Source organism: Dysidea avara, chromosome 9 (genome assembly GCF_963678975.1).
Source record: "Dysidea avara chromosome 9, odDysAvar1.4, whole genome shotgun sequence".
Classification (NCBI taxonomy): Eukaryota; Metazoa; Porifera; class Demospongiae; order Dictyoceratida; family Dysideidae; genus Dysidea; species Dysidea avara.
In genome coordinates this window covers 32,528,184-32,544,691 of record NC_089280.1, presented here as the reverse complement: position 1 = coordinate 32,544,691, position 16,508 = coordinate 32,528,184, and the positions used below count along the sequence as shown (strand labels likewise).

The window sequence follows — 16,508 nt, the reverse complement described above, 5'->3', positions numbered from 1 at the left end:
ACTCTCTCTGCAGGATGACTTGTTTCTAGCTGGTCTCCCTACAGGATGATTTGCATTCTAGCTGATCTCTTTAAAGGGTGATTTGTTTATAGCTGATCTCTCTAAAGAGTGATTTGTTTCTGGATAATCTCTCTACAAGGTGATTTCCAGTTGATATTTCTAAGATGATTACTCCATCTATACAGCGATTTTCAAAGCATTATTCCAAGCGGTTTTTCTGGTAGGTGTGGCAAGTAATCGTTTTTTATTAGCTAATCTCAATCACGTAACTGCCACACACTGTTGGTATTTTTGTTGTATCTTCCTGGTTTTTAGCTTGATTTCTTTCAAACTACAAAAGGTTTGAGGTTCAATAGTTAACCTATCCACACACTGATTTTCAGCTTCTTCTCATAAGCGGTTTACCCTGTAGGTGTGATAACATAATATTTATTGGTGTTATTTTTCGCGCATAATTGATAATAACTCCTTGATTGTTATTGTATTCAAGCCAAACTTGGCATCAAGATGCACTTTTATACCCCCCTTCTGTGTGCTAAATTTCATGGCAATTGGATATGGCATTCGCGTTTTATGGTAGTTTTTGTAAGTGCACAATAAGAAAAAAATATTATACAACCAAGTACTAAAGATAATACAAAATGTGGTTAAAATTGCATCATAAGTAATGAATGAATAAATAACGTTTGAGAAAACTACAAGGCCTAAGGCTTCGCACTCACCGGGAATAGAATCAATCTTATAATAGGTGGGTGTTTTCGTGGAGGTGATAGAAATGCACAACAATTCTATTTAATGCCGATCAAAACAGTAAGCACGTGACACCATAGGTAGTATATTCTACGTACTATAATATACTATCTATGGTGACGCCTACTAATAATAGACCAGGTGGATTCTACACAAGCGAACTACTATTTATTTGTGTTTGAGAGTGGGTGAGAGCGACTCTTTCAATTCGAAGATGAGTGGTTGCTACACCTGTTCTTAATGAACAACATGATTGGAAGTTGCTACTAATCGCTGGAGGTTAGTTTGCATTGGTTAAAACACTTTGATAGTCTTGTTTCTTTAGTTTCACGTAATTAGGCTACCTTCACTCGTGTATGGGATGGGAGAAAGCCTCACCTAGCAGGTCATTGTGTGAAGAAGGTGCAGTTTCCAGCTGGTAAGTTTGTGTGATGATGCACAGCTCTCCACCTGAAGCCTTTTAGTGCCAGCAGTGCCCAGACTGATCGCTGATAAGGGCCCTGAGAAAACTACATAAATATTCACTGCCAAATTGCATCCCATTTATTTGAATGCTGGTGGAGAGAACAAACACAACATACACAAAATGTTCCCTTTGGCTGATAATTGCTGTGTGTATGGTTGTGCTTGCTATTACCTGCTATTATTATATGTAGCTACAGTTTGCTGCCATCAGTAATGCTCCACATACTTGTGCACACTGACATATCCGTGAAATTCTGGTGTTGCATTTTTCAATCACATCTGTTCTCCAAATAATTTTTTTGGTCTTGCAGCATATCCACAGCACCATGTGATTATTTTAGTACAAATGACACAACTCATGTTAAATATATACATAACTCAGATATCGGTTGGAGGTGACAGACAGTTGAAATAATCTGCTTTTATCACAATGTTGCCGTGGTCTGTTCTTGGCAACTCCAGCCATGTCTTAATCCAGTGCTCCAATCCATCCTCATTGAAACATATCATGTAACACAATTGTGTACAATTGCATAAAATTAATATAATAAGTATTTGTTGGATATTTAAGCTTTACTGGTTGTAGACGTCAGATTCAATACCATGATTCTCACAATTGAAAGTGCAATCTCACATCCCCACATCTCTATGGTCGGATAATTACTGATTGTAATTGCATACTAATACATCCCTTATGTATATGTACCAGTCAATTCCTCTAGAATTGTATTACTGTGCATCTTTCCTACACTGTGTTGGCCATGCACTGTTTGTACATGCCCCATTAGTAGGTTGTCCCGTTGGTGGTTGTACTTGGTTGTATGTGCCCCGGGTCTAGATAACAATACTAAAAAAAAACCAAAGAAACTAAGCCAATTTTTGAAGTGCCATATCTTGGAGAATGCTTGAAGTGATTTTGCTGAAATTTCATATGCGGAGTACTGACATTGGCGGGCATGTCCACAACAAAAATGTTCTTGTTTTGTAAAGGCAGCACAGAGCTACGAATGTGTGAATATCACGTTTTCTTTCTTCCTGTCAGCATACTCACGGTGTTTCACGCCAGCTTCTTAGCCGCACAACACACTACCGTGTGTCTTAATACATTGATAGTATTGATATAAGAAGTTGGTGATATGATATGGTAAATAAATTGTATGATGGTACTGTTTGCTGAAACTAAATGTAAAAACTTAATGATTTTTCAAGTGTATTTAAAGATATAAGAAGAGAATAACTACAACTACAAAAGCACAGGCCTACACACAAGTTCTATACTTATATTAATTTAATAATCAAACAGTTGTATTAGAAACAACTACTGAAGAATGATTCAATTGTTGTTTGTCTATAGCTAAGGCAATTGCTTTACTGCTGTAGACCTTATCTGTCACAAAGCCATGAGCTGGCATGGATTAGAGTTTGATTGGCAATGAAGGAGTGTATCTACAGCTTCACTTTTGCAATAAAATTTGTTGCTTTTGCAATAGGATTCATTACCTTGGCAATTGAATTCGATGCAACTGCAGTAGAATTAGGCACTATTGCATTTTATGGTTTGTGCACAGTAGACAGCCTTCTACACCACCACTGTTGGATTCAGCAGTTTAACTTCTTGTGGAGTACTGTTATGTCCACATGGGGTACTTTGAGATAACAAGTCGCTGTCTAGGGTTCCTATATCATTAACAAGGAGAAAATATCCTGACTGCCTGGCAGACTTATGTAAGCAATCAAGCATAGATTGGAGGCTGCTCAGGCCTAGCCATGGATTTTTTCACCTTTCTGCAACTTTTCAAACATATGAGACCAGATTTGCAAAAACCCTGACACAATAGTGCATTTTTCAAATTCCTGTTTATTAAATATTTGTAATCTACTTAGCCAAGTGTACCTTCTAGCAAAGTTTCAGCCTCATGTGCCAATTACTTGTGGAGTTACAGCCCTACAAAGTAGCAACAATGGAAAATTTGAGCAACAATGGAAAATTTGTTTTGTACAGCAAGTATAGGGAAAATAAATTACAGACGCTTACTAAAATGGTTGCAAATTACGAATGGATTGACGTACTGGGCTGAAATTTTCCACCATCGTGTTCGCCATGTATAGGGTAATCATTTAATGGGTACGTTTGTCCTTCTATCACCTTTTTTCACTGTATACAAAGGCACAATCCGTGAAGAAAAGTTGATCACGTACAATTGCTTCGACTTGACGTAAATAAACGATCATAACTTGTGTATCTGTGGGTCTACTGTAACGAAACAAAGATTTTCCAACCCCTCTTGAGTAGGCAAATAAGATGATATCCAGGTTTTCATTGTTAGTTCTTTCCTTCAGTAAGAAAGAGGCGCTTAAAAAATTTACGAATTTTTTCAATAATACACAAATATTTCACCCATTGTTTTCAATGCTTATAATGGAAATTTAGGCTTGCGATATTGTGTCGGGTTTTCGCAGATCCGGTCACATATATACCAAGTAACCTACAGAACTTCAGCACTTAATCTGTAAAGCCTAAAAATAGAAAAAATATCAAACACTCACTGAATGATTTGTTCATGATTGTAGTTTTCATAGACATCCTGCTCTGCATCCATACCAAGCCAATCTGAAATATCTTCAGCTGAAATTTGGATGTCAATATTTTGTACATTTCACAGTATATCATCAGCGTTTTAAGGTGACATAAGACTCATCAACTTACTGTTCACACTAAATTGCTTGACTGTGTGAATACCAGATGAATTATACCGACCAGAACTAAATCCTTCGTGCTTCCAACATTTCTGAATGGTAGAAACAGCTATCAAATTCAAAGCATCCTTGACCGTGTAACAAAACATCTTTAAGATAATGGACTTCACTATTTCAATAGGATCTAAAACTCTGGTCAGTAAGTTTCTCCAATAAACTTTTCAATTTTTAATTACCTTTTGATCCATGGGATGTATTGGTGTACCAGTAATTGGTGGCAGAAACATTCTATTCCAGTCACTTCGACACAAGGAGACTAAAGAACGTCTTCGCCTGTATGGGATTATGTGAATCCAAGGTATTGGTAGTGGCACATAGCAGTAGAGTTACTCGTTCTTTTGCTTTTTTAAAGCCCACACAAATTAATTTTATTTCTGCCAGAATGTGGGCAAGTAAGCAGTGCCAAACAATCCAGTTTCATCACAGTTATTATACATGTTCATATTTACTTGCAACACCACTGAGCAGTTTGTCAATTTCTTTCTTCATCTTATCCTTAAATAGATCCATTGCTGGACAAACGTTCTCCCTGCAAGCTTATTTCTCTGATCCTATGGCTTGCACAAAACTTAGAAAGCCACCCATGTAATGCTTTGAAAGCCGAGCTACCACTCAAAGCACTATTGAATGGCAGAGCCTTTTCTGTTATCAGAACACCACTCACCAAAAAACTTGGCTGTACAAACCAGTTGTAGACTGCTTATTCCAACTCATTGTTTGTTGCTAGTTTCATGGTTTTGTGCTTCTCCACGGTATCATTGGTAAACAATGTATCTTTGAATAATGACAAATGTTATGATTGTTACTACAGATTTGTTGACTCCAAATTCCCTAGCCAATGATGCTAGCATCTCGCCTTTTGAAGTGTGAGTACAAAAAAAAAAACATGGTTTCAGTGTACAAAACTGTTTGCTTTTGTTTTGCCATGTGTTTGTAAATCAATACTTACGTATTAAACTATTGATTGTGGGTTTAGACTTCGATAGTTCAGATAACAGAAAGTTCAGTTATTTGATGGCCCAATAATGGAGGGACCACTGTATAATGATGTGGACACATAGTACAATGATGTGGGGAAGGTCAGATATCCAATTCAGATCTTATAGTGTATAATTGCATCCCCATACTAAAATACAACAGCAATGCACATGGTTTTTGCACTTGTCACAATGGCTCCATACATGTCCTTGTTAGAATCTAAGATGCAGGGACATCATGTGTACAAGGAAATATGGGACCAGATAATAGGTGAAGTGATACCAGTCATACCATGCGAAAGGAAGTAGTAAACTTGAAAGATTCTTTAGCTGTAGCTATGAAGAAACATGGAACCATTGTACGCCATGTGCCATGAACAGTTTCATCCAGCTGTTCTGCTATTTTATTGCAAAGAGGTTCCATTATTTGTCATAGATGCTATTATTTTTACCTGGACAAGGGTGGATTGGACGTGCCATGCATGCTGACATTTGAGTCTTAACCAGATTTTGGAAAGAAGACAGAAAGACAATCTACTTTTACAGCAGTTGCTATTCAATTACCGGTGCCACCAGGTGCTTGTGACACTGGAAGTGTTAATGTCAAACCACTTTGGGGTACTGTCTATCAATGTGTCATAAGTAGCAGCAACCCAATAAAATCTAGCATTACCCCCAGTAATGCCAACTATACAGACGCAGTTACAATTAAATCACAAAACAACAATGAATCGCTTGAGCAAAGATTAAGTGACCAAGAAATTGGGAACATCATTATGGGCACAAAGTTATCAGATAGAGCTCAGTAAAAGCTAAACCATCAATTCTTTATATCTGAATTTTATAGAATCTTTATTACTATACCAGTATAAGGACCTAGTATGCAGCAAAAAGATGGTTAAACATAAAGTAAAATAGTGTATTGAAAGACCATGAACATTACAAGCATTATGAATAATTGCAAGGGGAAGTACTGATTGCAGACTTGGTCTTCAAGAAACACAAGGAAACTGTTACTAATCTTTAAGCACACTGGTACTACTGGCAAACTAAAGATTAAATTAGTGCAGTCAAAGGAAAACAAAAGTGGTGATGACTGTGGCCTGTTTGTACTAAGTAAATCCCCAGAGGAGGTTGGAAAGCGTAATAAGCGCAACAGGAATTTTTCATGTTAATTACATTCTTGAGATTGTACAGTGGAATAGCGTTGAAAAAAGGGCAAAAGTATTGAATGGTGGCTGTGATACTCCTCTCTAACCTTCTTCAGGGAGGACTATTGCCGGTTTTGTTTTTCTGAGAACTTTATTTGCCCTCCAGTCTTGTTTACTCTTGTAAAAGGGTACATGCCACTACAGTCTTTGTGGAGTACACAGTGTGAAATGACTTCTTGGGTGTCTATTCATCAAGAAACAGTATAGCGTGTTGTGCGGCCAAGCAAAGCCAGTGCGGGCATGCGACAGACAAGTGTGCATTCTACAGGAACCAAGAAAATACCACTTTTATGCAGCAGTAGCACTGGATGGAAATTAACCATTTTTGCTGTGGAAACTCCCTTGGGGTAGGCAATTCCAAATTTGAGGTGAGATACACGCCTTCAAAGTTCGTCTTATTTTCTTTGTATTTTTTTCTTAGCCTCTTTTTGCATTTTAGAAAAATCATGACAACTGGAATGTGATTTGGTTGATTTACTTAACATTTGGAGGGTAGTAAGAGCATAACACTGCACATTTACGGCACAATATTGGTACAGATCAGACAAAGAAAAGGGGAGTTATGCACAATTTTTCTAAAATCTAAAGGTGATTTGTTGTCACGCCCCCAGGATAAACTGCTTGACGGAATAACTTGAAAATTGATATGTACATGGAGTAACTATAGTAGTGAAAATCGTTTGTGGTTTGAAAGAAATTGTCATGGAGTTAAAACAACGACACTGACCATATGCACAAATCACACGATCAAGTTTTGTTAACAAAAAAGTATTAATCACTGTGCATACCAGGCAAACTAGCTAATGGAATCAGGTAGAGAGGTAGATGAATTATTTTAGAATGATCTTTCAGTAGTTTACAAGGAATCATATCAGAAACCACTGAGTTACACTACGAAGTCAACTAGGTGCAAAAAGTGCAAGATTGAGATACTCTACTAGTGAAGTCATCCTAATAGAACATTTAGCTATGTAATAAGTCATTCTATTATTAAACAGTTCAGGTACAATCAAATCACCATGTAGCAAGTTCAACTATGAGCAAGTCACCTGTAGGTAGTTCTACTACAAACAAGTCATCCTGAAGAGAGTTTAGCCACAGACAAGTCATCCTGTAGAGTTCAAATCACCCTGTAGAGAGCTCAACTACAAACAAGCCACCCTGTAGAGAGTTTAACTACAAACAGGTCACCCTGAAGAGAAACAAGTCACCCTGACAACAGATAAGTCATCCTGTAGAGAGTTCAGCTACAAACAAATCACCCTGTTGAGAGCTCAGTTACAAACAAGTCACCCTGTAGAGAGTTCAGCAACAACAAATAGCGAAATAATCCTGTGGAGAGTTCAGTATTAAATAAGTCACACTGTAGAGAGTACAAGTCACTTGTAGAATTCAGCTACAAAAGACCACCCATTAGAGCATTCAGCGACAAACAAGTCCCCTGTAGAGAGTTCAGCTACAACTAAGGAGAGTCCAGCTACATTGGAAGTCACTCTGTAGCGAGTTTAGTTCCAAACAAGTTACCTTGTAATGATTTCTGCTTCAAGGTAGTCTATCTGTAGGAGAAAGAGGACATGTCATAATTATTATCTAATTCAAAACAGCCAAGCTGTAAAAAAGAGCGCGACCTTTAAAAAGGCTATGGTGAAAAAAGATGTGAAATCCAAGGTGGCAGCCAAAAAATGGCTGTGATGGTAGGTTTGAGTTTTGTATTTTTACACTTTTGCACTACATAAAGGCTACTAAATTTGCTACCGGAAGCGTAAACTATCCTATTTTCGTTATTGTTCTGTGGTCTGCCCAGTGGCAAATATGTGATTAGTACACATTCACTGATTGCCTAAATTAACAACCATTTAGTAATTTTTCATCATAGAAAATATTTTGTTAACAATTGTGACCTAATTTTAGAAAACCATCGATCTACGCACAATAGTACTTTTGTAATAAAACACATTCAAAAACAATGGGTAAAAACACAAGCTTCAGTAAAAAAAAATTATACAAGTTTTTATTGCCTTGCTGGTCGGTGAATCGACACTCCAGTGGATAAATCCTGGACATCATCGTGTTCCCCTATTCATAGGGAGTTTAAAATTCCTTGTTTCACCTTCATATACAGGTTGGTTTCTGAGTTACGGACGTTTGTTTACAATGCGGAGATAAAAAGAATTTATGACAATTATTCTCCAATGAATTCGTCTTCCTTCTGGATCATAGAAGATGCCTTTGGTAAAACCTATATCTTGGTGGATTCACAAATTCATGGCAAAAAAATGAGCAAAGATTCAACTCCATACACCATTAGTTATGATGGTTTAAGCGCCTGTAGATTATTTTCTCGGTGTCTTCTGTACATATTGATTTATTTGCTCGTCCGGCTGTCTACTGCTGTATTTCCCACAGTGCTTATCTTATGAAGCTAAAACTTAGCCAATCCATTCCTCTGTCCCTGTAGACAACAAGAACCAATAAAAATAAATGTACGTATATCGATGGTTTTCTAAAATTAGGTCACAATTTACTTGTCATAATTTTGTGACTACACTCAGCCTGGCTAAGAAACTACTACTGAATCTTACAATGAAATCCTGCATGTTGCTCAATATAATGAGTAAAAGCATATCATATCCTTGAGCTGGTTGGGCATCAGAGCCACGCATTATGTAATTTATTGCAATGCAATAAATTGAAGTTAATATGCCTTGGTGTGGGTGTAGAATGGATACAGTGCAAACCCATGTACCATACCATGATAAATGAAGCCAGCACCCTTAGTGATAAACAGCCTTTCAGGTAAAGTAACTAAATTCAGCAACACAGAATTCAGGAGATGACTGTAAGATCCATTAGAGCAGCATTGTACATTAGCAAAGTAGCCAGTGCTAGCACCACAAACTAAAATAAATGCATTTGTTTCAGGTGAAACTTAAACCAATCTTGTAGGATACATCAGACGTAATGATGTCATAATGATTCATTGTAATAAACTGGCTTAACAGGTTTGAGATCACGAGATCATGCCATAGTGCATAGCATGTTCACAGACAGAAAACTTTCTTCCTTCCCTCCCACCAGAAACCATGCATTAAGTATATGTGCCAGTGCATATATTGTTGTATGCGCTTTGTATGGTTGTCCACATATAAAAAATTGAACCGTTGTATGTATAACTTAGTTACACTGTTCGCTTGGTTGTTGTGCATTCAATTACTAATATTGAACTTATAGATACACATAATATAGTTAAACGGCAACTGAGGACCAAGGACAGGTGGATGAAGTGCTAATTATCTGTGCATGGCCAAACCAAATCAATTATGCTAAATTTAACTTGTATGATTATTCATTGGTTGCTGCTATGACGTTGTGTTGCTATGCATATATGTGACCGGATCTGCGAAAACCCGACACAATTGTGCAAGCCTAAATTTATAGCATAAAGTATGGGTGAAATACTTGCCCATTATTAAAAAAAAATTCCGTAACTTTTTTGAACACCTCTTTCTTAGTGAAGGAAGGGACCAACAATAAAACCCTGGATATCATCTTATTCGCCTGCTCAAGAAGAGTTAGAAAATCTTTGTTTCGTTGCAGTAGTACCAAGGATATTGACGTTATGAGCATTTGTTTATGTCATGTCGAAGCAATTGTATGTGATCAATTTTTCTTCACAGATTTCGCCTTTGTATGCAGTGAAGAAGAGTGAGTAAAAGAAACACTTACCCAGAAATTAATTTCCCTGTTCTTGGCAAACACAATGGAGAAAATTGTAGCTCCATACCTCACTTTATTGGTAAGTTATAACCGTTTGTGTAGGCACTTGTAATTTATTTTCCCTATACTTGCTGTACAAATCAATATTTGTTGTTGTTGCTACTTTGTAGGGCTGTAACTCCTAAAGTTATTGGCATAAGAGGCTGAAACTTTGCCAGAGGGTACACGTGGCTACGTAGATTATAAATATTCAGGAATTTGAAAATTGTGCGATTGTGTTGGGTTTTCGTAGATCTGGAAGACATATTTACTTCATGGTCAACTGTAAATCCAGTTATGTATTGTGCCATATCCACAATGCTTGTCTGCGTGGCTTGTGCAAAAGTTATTATGCCCTACTCCAACAATTTCCTCAGTTTCCCTTTCCCCAAGTACTTATGTATAGATATCTGTATGAATGTCATTTGTGTTTTGTGCTGTTATGTACGTATATTTTATGGCAATTGTGCAATATGTTATGCGGTAGATATTTGCATGAGTGTTTGTTTGTTTGGTGTTGTTGCGTACACTTTATGGCTTTGTGGAAAATGTTATCGTGGTTAGAACTAGGAAAAAGTAGGCAATAGAACTAGGTGCGGTGGAAAGGTGGTGTGTATAGCTAGGAAAATATTATATACTCATATCTATTTTGTATGCACACGTACTAAATACATGGTAAGTGGTGATTGCATCCCGGGGGTGTGCACTGCTCGAATATGCCGAGTGCACACCGCCCCAGGGTGTTCCCACACCGATCAGCATGTTAAACAATATTGTTTGTGGCCATATGTACGCTAAACCCTAAGCGGCAACCCATGCTAAAGTGGTATATAAAACACAGCATAAAGGGTAAAGAATCTGTTCACAATACATCTGTACTTATTGTCCAAATCACTCTTTCTGTTGTTATGTACTTTGTAGCACTGTTGCTAGTATATGAAGTTGAAACTTCACAATTCACTTGGCTGCGCACATACTGACACAGTAGTAAAAAAACCCCATGTTTTTATAGATCCAGTTACACATGCAAGATGTCAAAAACGTTTCAGTTTGATAACACAATAGTCTACTAGGACTTCTACATAATTATTTTGCCAACCCGGTTAGATATAATTTAACTTTTACACAAAGATTTTTTGGTACAAAGCCACTCATTTGTGGAATTTCTTGTCAGCTGACATTAAAGAACTACATTCTTTTAGAGACTTTCAAGACTATGCAAAAAGCTATTTCTTGTTATCTATGTTAATGTTGCTTGTCAGTTTAACCCGGTCAGCAGGTCTTACCCTGTTGTGAGTGGGTTGCCACCGTCAACAGATGGTGGTTGTTTTGGTAGGTGTGCAGGGTTCCATGGATTCTCCTATTAATTCTCAAATAGGCCCCTTTTCAACAATTTTACATGATGTATACAGCATGTTTTACTACAAAGGCTTGGAGGTAGGAATGCTTGGGGATTCTAACATTCTCTGAAGCCACAAGAATTTCCGCATACTACAATGTTCCTAATAGAAACCCTGCACTGTCACACCCTGAGCTAGCCTCAAGATGGAAAAGACAATGGAAAAAAAGGGGGATTTACTAAGCTCCCTGCTGGGACTGTCTGTGGTACACGCTTCACCTCCCCACACCCCCGTTATTAATTTTATTCTATTCATTTATTTTTTGGGCAATACATTACATTAAACCCCACCAAACAATCCCTTTGTGATTATCATCTTCTAAAAATACTAATATGAGATAGTTGGTAGAGGGGAGTGGTATGGGTGGGACAAGATTCACTATGCCATGTAGTACCATGTGTTCTAACACCTCTACACGCGCCTTTTTCTTGTAACGCATGCACAATGTTATTCTCCAATCATTGCCAACCCTTCTCACGTGTGTGCCTGCCCAATCTCCCCCCTAGTCATGGTAGAGCTTCGGGTTAGTCACTATCATAATACACTCACGCATGCTTGACTGCAACATTAACCTAGTTTAACTAGTTAAACTCCATTAATCATTTTTTACTAACAACAATTGGCACAATGCTGTTCCTCCTTGTTGAGTAATGATACAAAAGAATAACAGCAAGAAGCTATAAACATACGTGCATATATATACACAAAGCAAGACAATCAAACGTTACACACACACACGCACGTGCATGTATGTGCGTGTGCGTGTGTGCAACATTTGGTTATCTTGCTTTGTGTATATTTATGCATGTATGTTTATAGCTTGTTGCTGTTATTCTTTTGTATCACTCAAACAAGGAGGAACGGCATTGTGTCGATTGTTGTGAGTATAAAATAATAAATCAATCAATCAATACTCACCATACACATTTACAGTAGCATTAGACACAACTGATCCAGCCTCATTGCTCACATTACACCTATATGTGTACTGTCCAACTGCCATGTTACTATTAGTAGTGTATGATGGACTGTTAGTGACAGTACTCCAACTACTACCAGATCTTGTCTCCCAGGAATACATCAGAGTACCACCCCGAGTAGTAGCACTACATGTAAGAGTGGTAGTAGTCCCTTGTGGTATAGTGATATCTCTTGGATGTGTAGTGATTGATGGAGGACCTGCAAAATATAAGAAACCATCTAAATTTTAATAAATATATATCATGTTTATTATAAAGCAGTTTCTAACAAGGCAAGATGTGTTCCTTCCATAAACCAGGTACCCATTTATTCCTTGCTAAGTAGTGTTCAAGTAATCATTCCATGTCAAATCAACAAGGAATTTAGGGCCGCCTCTCGCATTTTGACGAAACTTGGTGTGTTTGTAGTACCTGTGGTGCTTATCACTCATGCAATTTTTCTAGCTCCATACATCCCATAGTTTATGATTATGACCACAAATATTTTGAAGATTTTGTGAAAGATTGGTCCATCTCCAGTTACAAAATCGACTGTAACTTTGCACTGTGTAAATATTTTTAAACACAATTTTCACTACTAGAAGACTGTTGATCGTCATTTCCAGTGATCCCTAAATTATGGGATATCTACTTAATTATAGTTCAAAAGTACTGTATTGAACAATTTAATCCTTTCTATTTTGGAAAATGCTGCTTGAAATTCTTCAAAGTTTTTCGTGAATAATGATTGGGTCATGGTGTACATCTGATAAAAATTTTGTGGTGGGACCACAATGGGCTTAAGAGATATAATAAATTATGTTGTGGCATGTGGTGGAATTTTGTAGCCTATTATTGCTGCATTGGAGTGTTATATATACCTCCAATAACCACTCACAATAAGGCCATGCCAAGTTTGTCTTACAGAGTTAAGGTGTCTAGGTACAGTGCAACCTGTATTAGTGACCATCTGTATTGAAAGGCCATCTATGTGCTGCAGTTAATTTACGGTACCGCTCAAATGTAACGTCGTCTCGCGAGAGTGCAAGTGATTAAAAAACTTGCTAATTAAAGGGCGTGGCACCTGTTTCACTCGCAAGTATTAATCCTATTTTGTTTGGGATGAATACTTGCAAGCAAAACAGGTGCCACGCCCTTTAATTAGTAAGCTTTTTTATCACTCTCACTCTTGCAAGACAATGTTACATTTGAGCGGTACTGTATATGAATATTAATGTATGGCATCAAAGCATCAACCCTTTCTAACAAATCCAAAAGTGGTCTTTATTAGACAGGTGGACTTTAAAATTAATGTGATAACCATGTATCCATAAACATGTGAATGTTATACCATCTCTTCAGAAATACCTTATTTATCAAATCCCACCATAGTGCACTTACATACATAGCACCACTCCACACTATTCAAGTTACGTACATGGCTGCATAGGTACAACAGAGTCCCAGAGACAAATATAACAGTCGATCACCAAACATTTGCCATCTGAATATATAGTCTGCATGTCTGACCATAAATCAGTTTGCTAAGACATAATGTCCTAGCTAAACTATCAAAAGAAAAGGGATGAAGCCTAAAGAATACAGTTTATCTGTTAATTTTTGGCTTGTACTGCTAATCATAACTACCACTTGGTTGCTAGGAGACACTACATTCATACAACCCCAAGGGGGGGTGGCCATGAAAGCACTAGGTCTGCTCCCATTCAATTAGCAACAGTTCGTAGCTCACAACAACAGCAACCATCAATGCTGTGTGCAATCGATACAAGTTTTAGTGACATTGATTTAACTAGTGCATTCCGACCCTACTCGATTGAAATGTTCTCCTTTGTCCTACCACAGACAATCAAGCCTGCACATGATAGGACATGGTGGGTCTACTGCTGAACACTATATTTGTCTCTGCAACAGACCTCCTCAAAAAGGATACACGGGCACCTTGATAGCCAGTATATATTTTCATGATATCACTTTATAATTGTACATGCATTTGTACCCAAGACAAGTCTGTGGTTTCTCAATAATGAACACTTTACCAATGGTTCAGAAATATAAGAGTTACACACTATACAGTAGATGCATTGCTTGTACTGAGAGTTTTTTTAATATTATAAACGCTTGCACCTCAATGTTGAGCTGGACAATATTTCAATATATTGAACTACACAATATATCATATCGAGGTAAATTATAGAACCACAATTAACATGTTGGTTGCTGGGGCCCACCCCTGGGAATAGTGGCAACTGCCACCATTTATAGAGGATTAAATTACACATATGTGCTCATATATATAATACATTTATTTACCTAGCTATCCACCCTTCCTCCACACCAAGCTCTACATTGCCTACTCTTTTTCCTAATGCTAATCAAATAACATTTTCCAATAAAGCCAGTAGTGTACATGACAATATATAAGTTCAACAATCATGCTAAAGAATACAATGATACCATAATAGCAAGTAAGATTATATCTACATGAGATCGTGCATGACATGACAATGTATAGATCATATAATATGTGATATAGAGCGAATGAGTTTGGATGAATAACGGGCAACTGAGGAAATCATAGAGCGGGCAGTAAGTTCTTCCATAAATAGGGTAGATGAATGAACATAGCATTTGCAAGTGATGATAGCAAACTGCTAAGACATGTCAAATTGCAGCAATTGATCACTAGCAACCAAAATGACAGACCAAGCTATGTCATGAACATTAATATTGGCATCAATTGATAAGGCATTACAGCTACATAACTAGCATCTAATTCACCCAAATTCCTCCAAATTTCCCCAGTTGCCCGAGCTTGCTGTACCCCACATATAAAATTATAATAGTACACAGACAGTAATATTATTATAGTCATAATAACCACACATAGCACAAGTATGCATGAAGTATATGACACATCCCGATGGTATATAGAAAATTACGACAATACCAAATGAGAATACAACTAAGTGAGCCTGTATGTGTACCAATAGCAGTAAGTATCTTACTAAGCAGAGTTTTTGCAGGACCAGCAGGGACTAATGCCTGAGAACCTGTGAGTACCAAGGAGTGTGCAGGTATAGCATAAGTATAAAGGAGTGTGTAAATATGACATGAATGCAATGTACACAGTAGGCCTGCCAATTGATTGTATGCGAGTGTCAACTATCTGTGTGCAGCAACAAATGTATGCACATATTAGTGAACATTAAGTGACTCTGTAAATACTGATATGCATTTTTGCAAGCATGTAAGCAGAACATGAATGTAAAAGCCCATAAGCAGCAGCAATAGTTGTATTCCAAGTCTGAATACAGCCAAGTACTATACATACAGACAGTAAACACGAGGAAACTTGCAATTAGAGCTAAAGAGGTTACATATGTAGTATAAAAGCCTGCAATGATTTTAGACATGTAGCAGTTTATATTGTATGCAGATGCTTTCAAGTTTAAAGTACAAGAGTATTCTTGTGCACACAGACACTATGTACTGACGAAGGCAAGTGTAACTGAGCATTGGAGGTATGTACCCCAAAACGAGCTGGTAAATGTTTAAAGAGTTGCAGAGGGCATGGAAAGGCTTGCAAAGAACCTTAGACAATGGCACCTATCCTACCATTAAACCAGGGAAACACTATAGCAAGATATTATTATATTCAACCTTGGTATGGATATACGCACCCAGCCTCCTACCTGCATGCAGCCACCATAGAATATGCATAATCCTGAGTATGCAGCATGCCTATGAAAGCAACAGCCATTGAGCTATAGGAATGCAACAGTTGGTGTATACTGGAGATATTACAAGTTACATTAGCAACCGAACGAAATATTTAATTGCATAAGAATGTAGATAGGTTGCAGAGGTATGGAAAGCTTGTAAAGGGGCCCTAGACAATGACACCTATCCTACTGTTAAACTAGTGAAAGGAAACCCTATAGTAAGGTGTTATTATATACATGGAGAAGGGATGTGCAACCTTGGTGTAGATATGCGCACCTCCTAACTGCCTGTAGCCACCAATGAACCTGCATATGCATGGGCATGGAGCAAGCCTGCAGAGAGTAACACAGCTGAAGTGCAGTGGTCACATATGCATGTTCAACGACAGAAAGTTACTGCAATGTAACTAACCGGTGGCAATTTCACGTATGCAAAGGTGGAAATGGAATAACCCAAGCACGTCTAAGAGCTGCCATGTTTAAGGAGATA

General features: G+C 37.6%; 1 protein-coding gene across 8 annotated transcripts in view; it reads right to left on the bottom strand.

The window, feature by feature from the left end:
* The window catches only part of LOC136267074 (receptor-type tyrosine-protein phosphatase S-like), a 336,067-nt gene that overhangs the window by 147,308 nt on the left and 172,251 nt on the right, over positions 1-16,508 (bottom strand). For all 8 annotated transcript variants that reach the window (XM_066062127.1, XM_066062124.1, XM_066062129.1 and 5 more), the window contains one exon: positions 12,235-12,495. In XM_066062127.1, the coding sequence (XP_065918199.1) occupies positions 12,235-12,495 (261 nt within the window). The remainder of the gene's footprint in view (positions 1-12,234; positions 12,496-16,508) is intronic.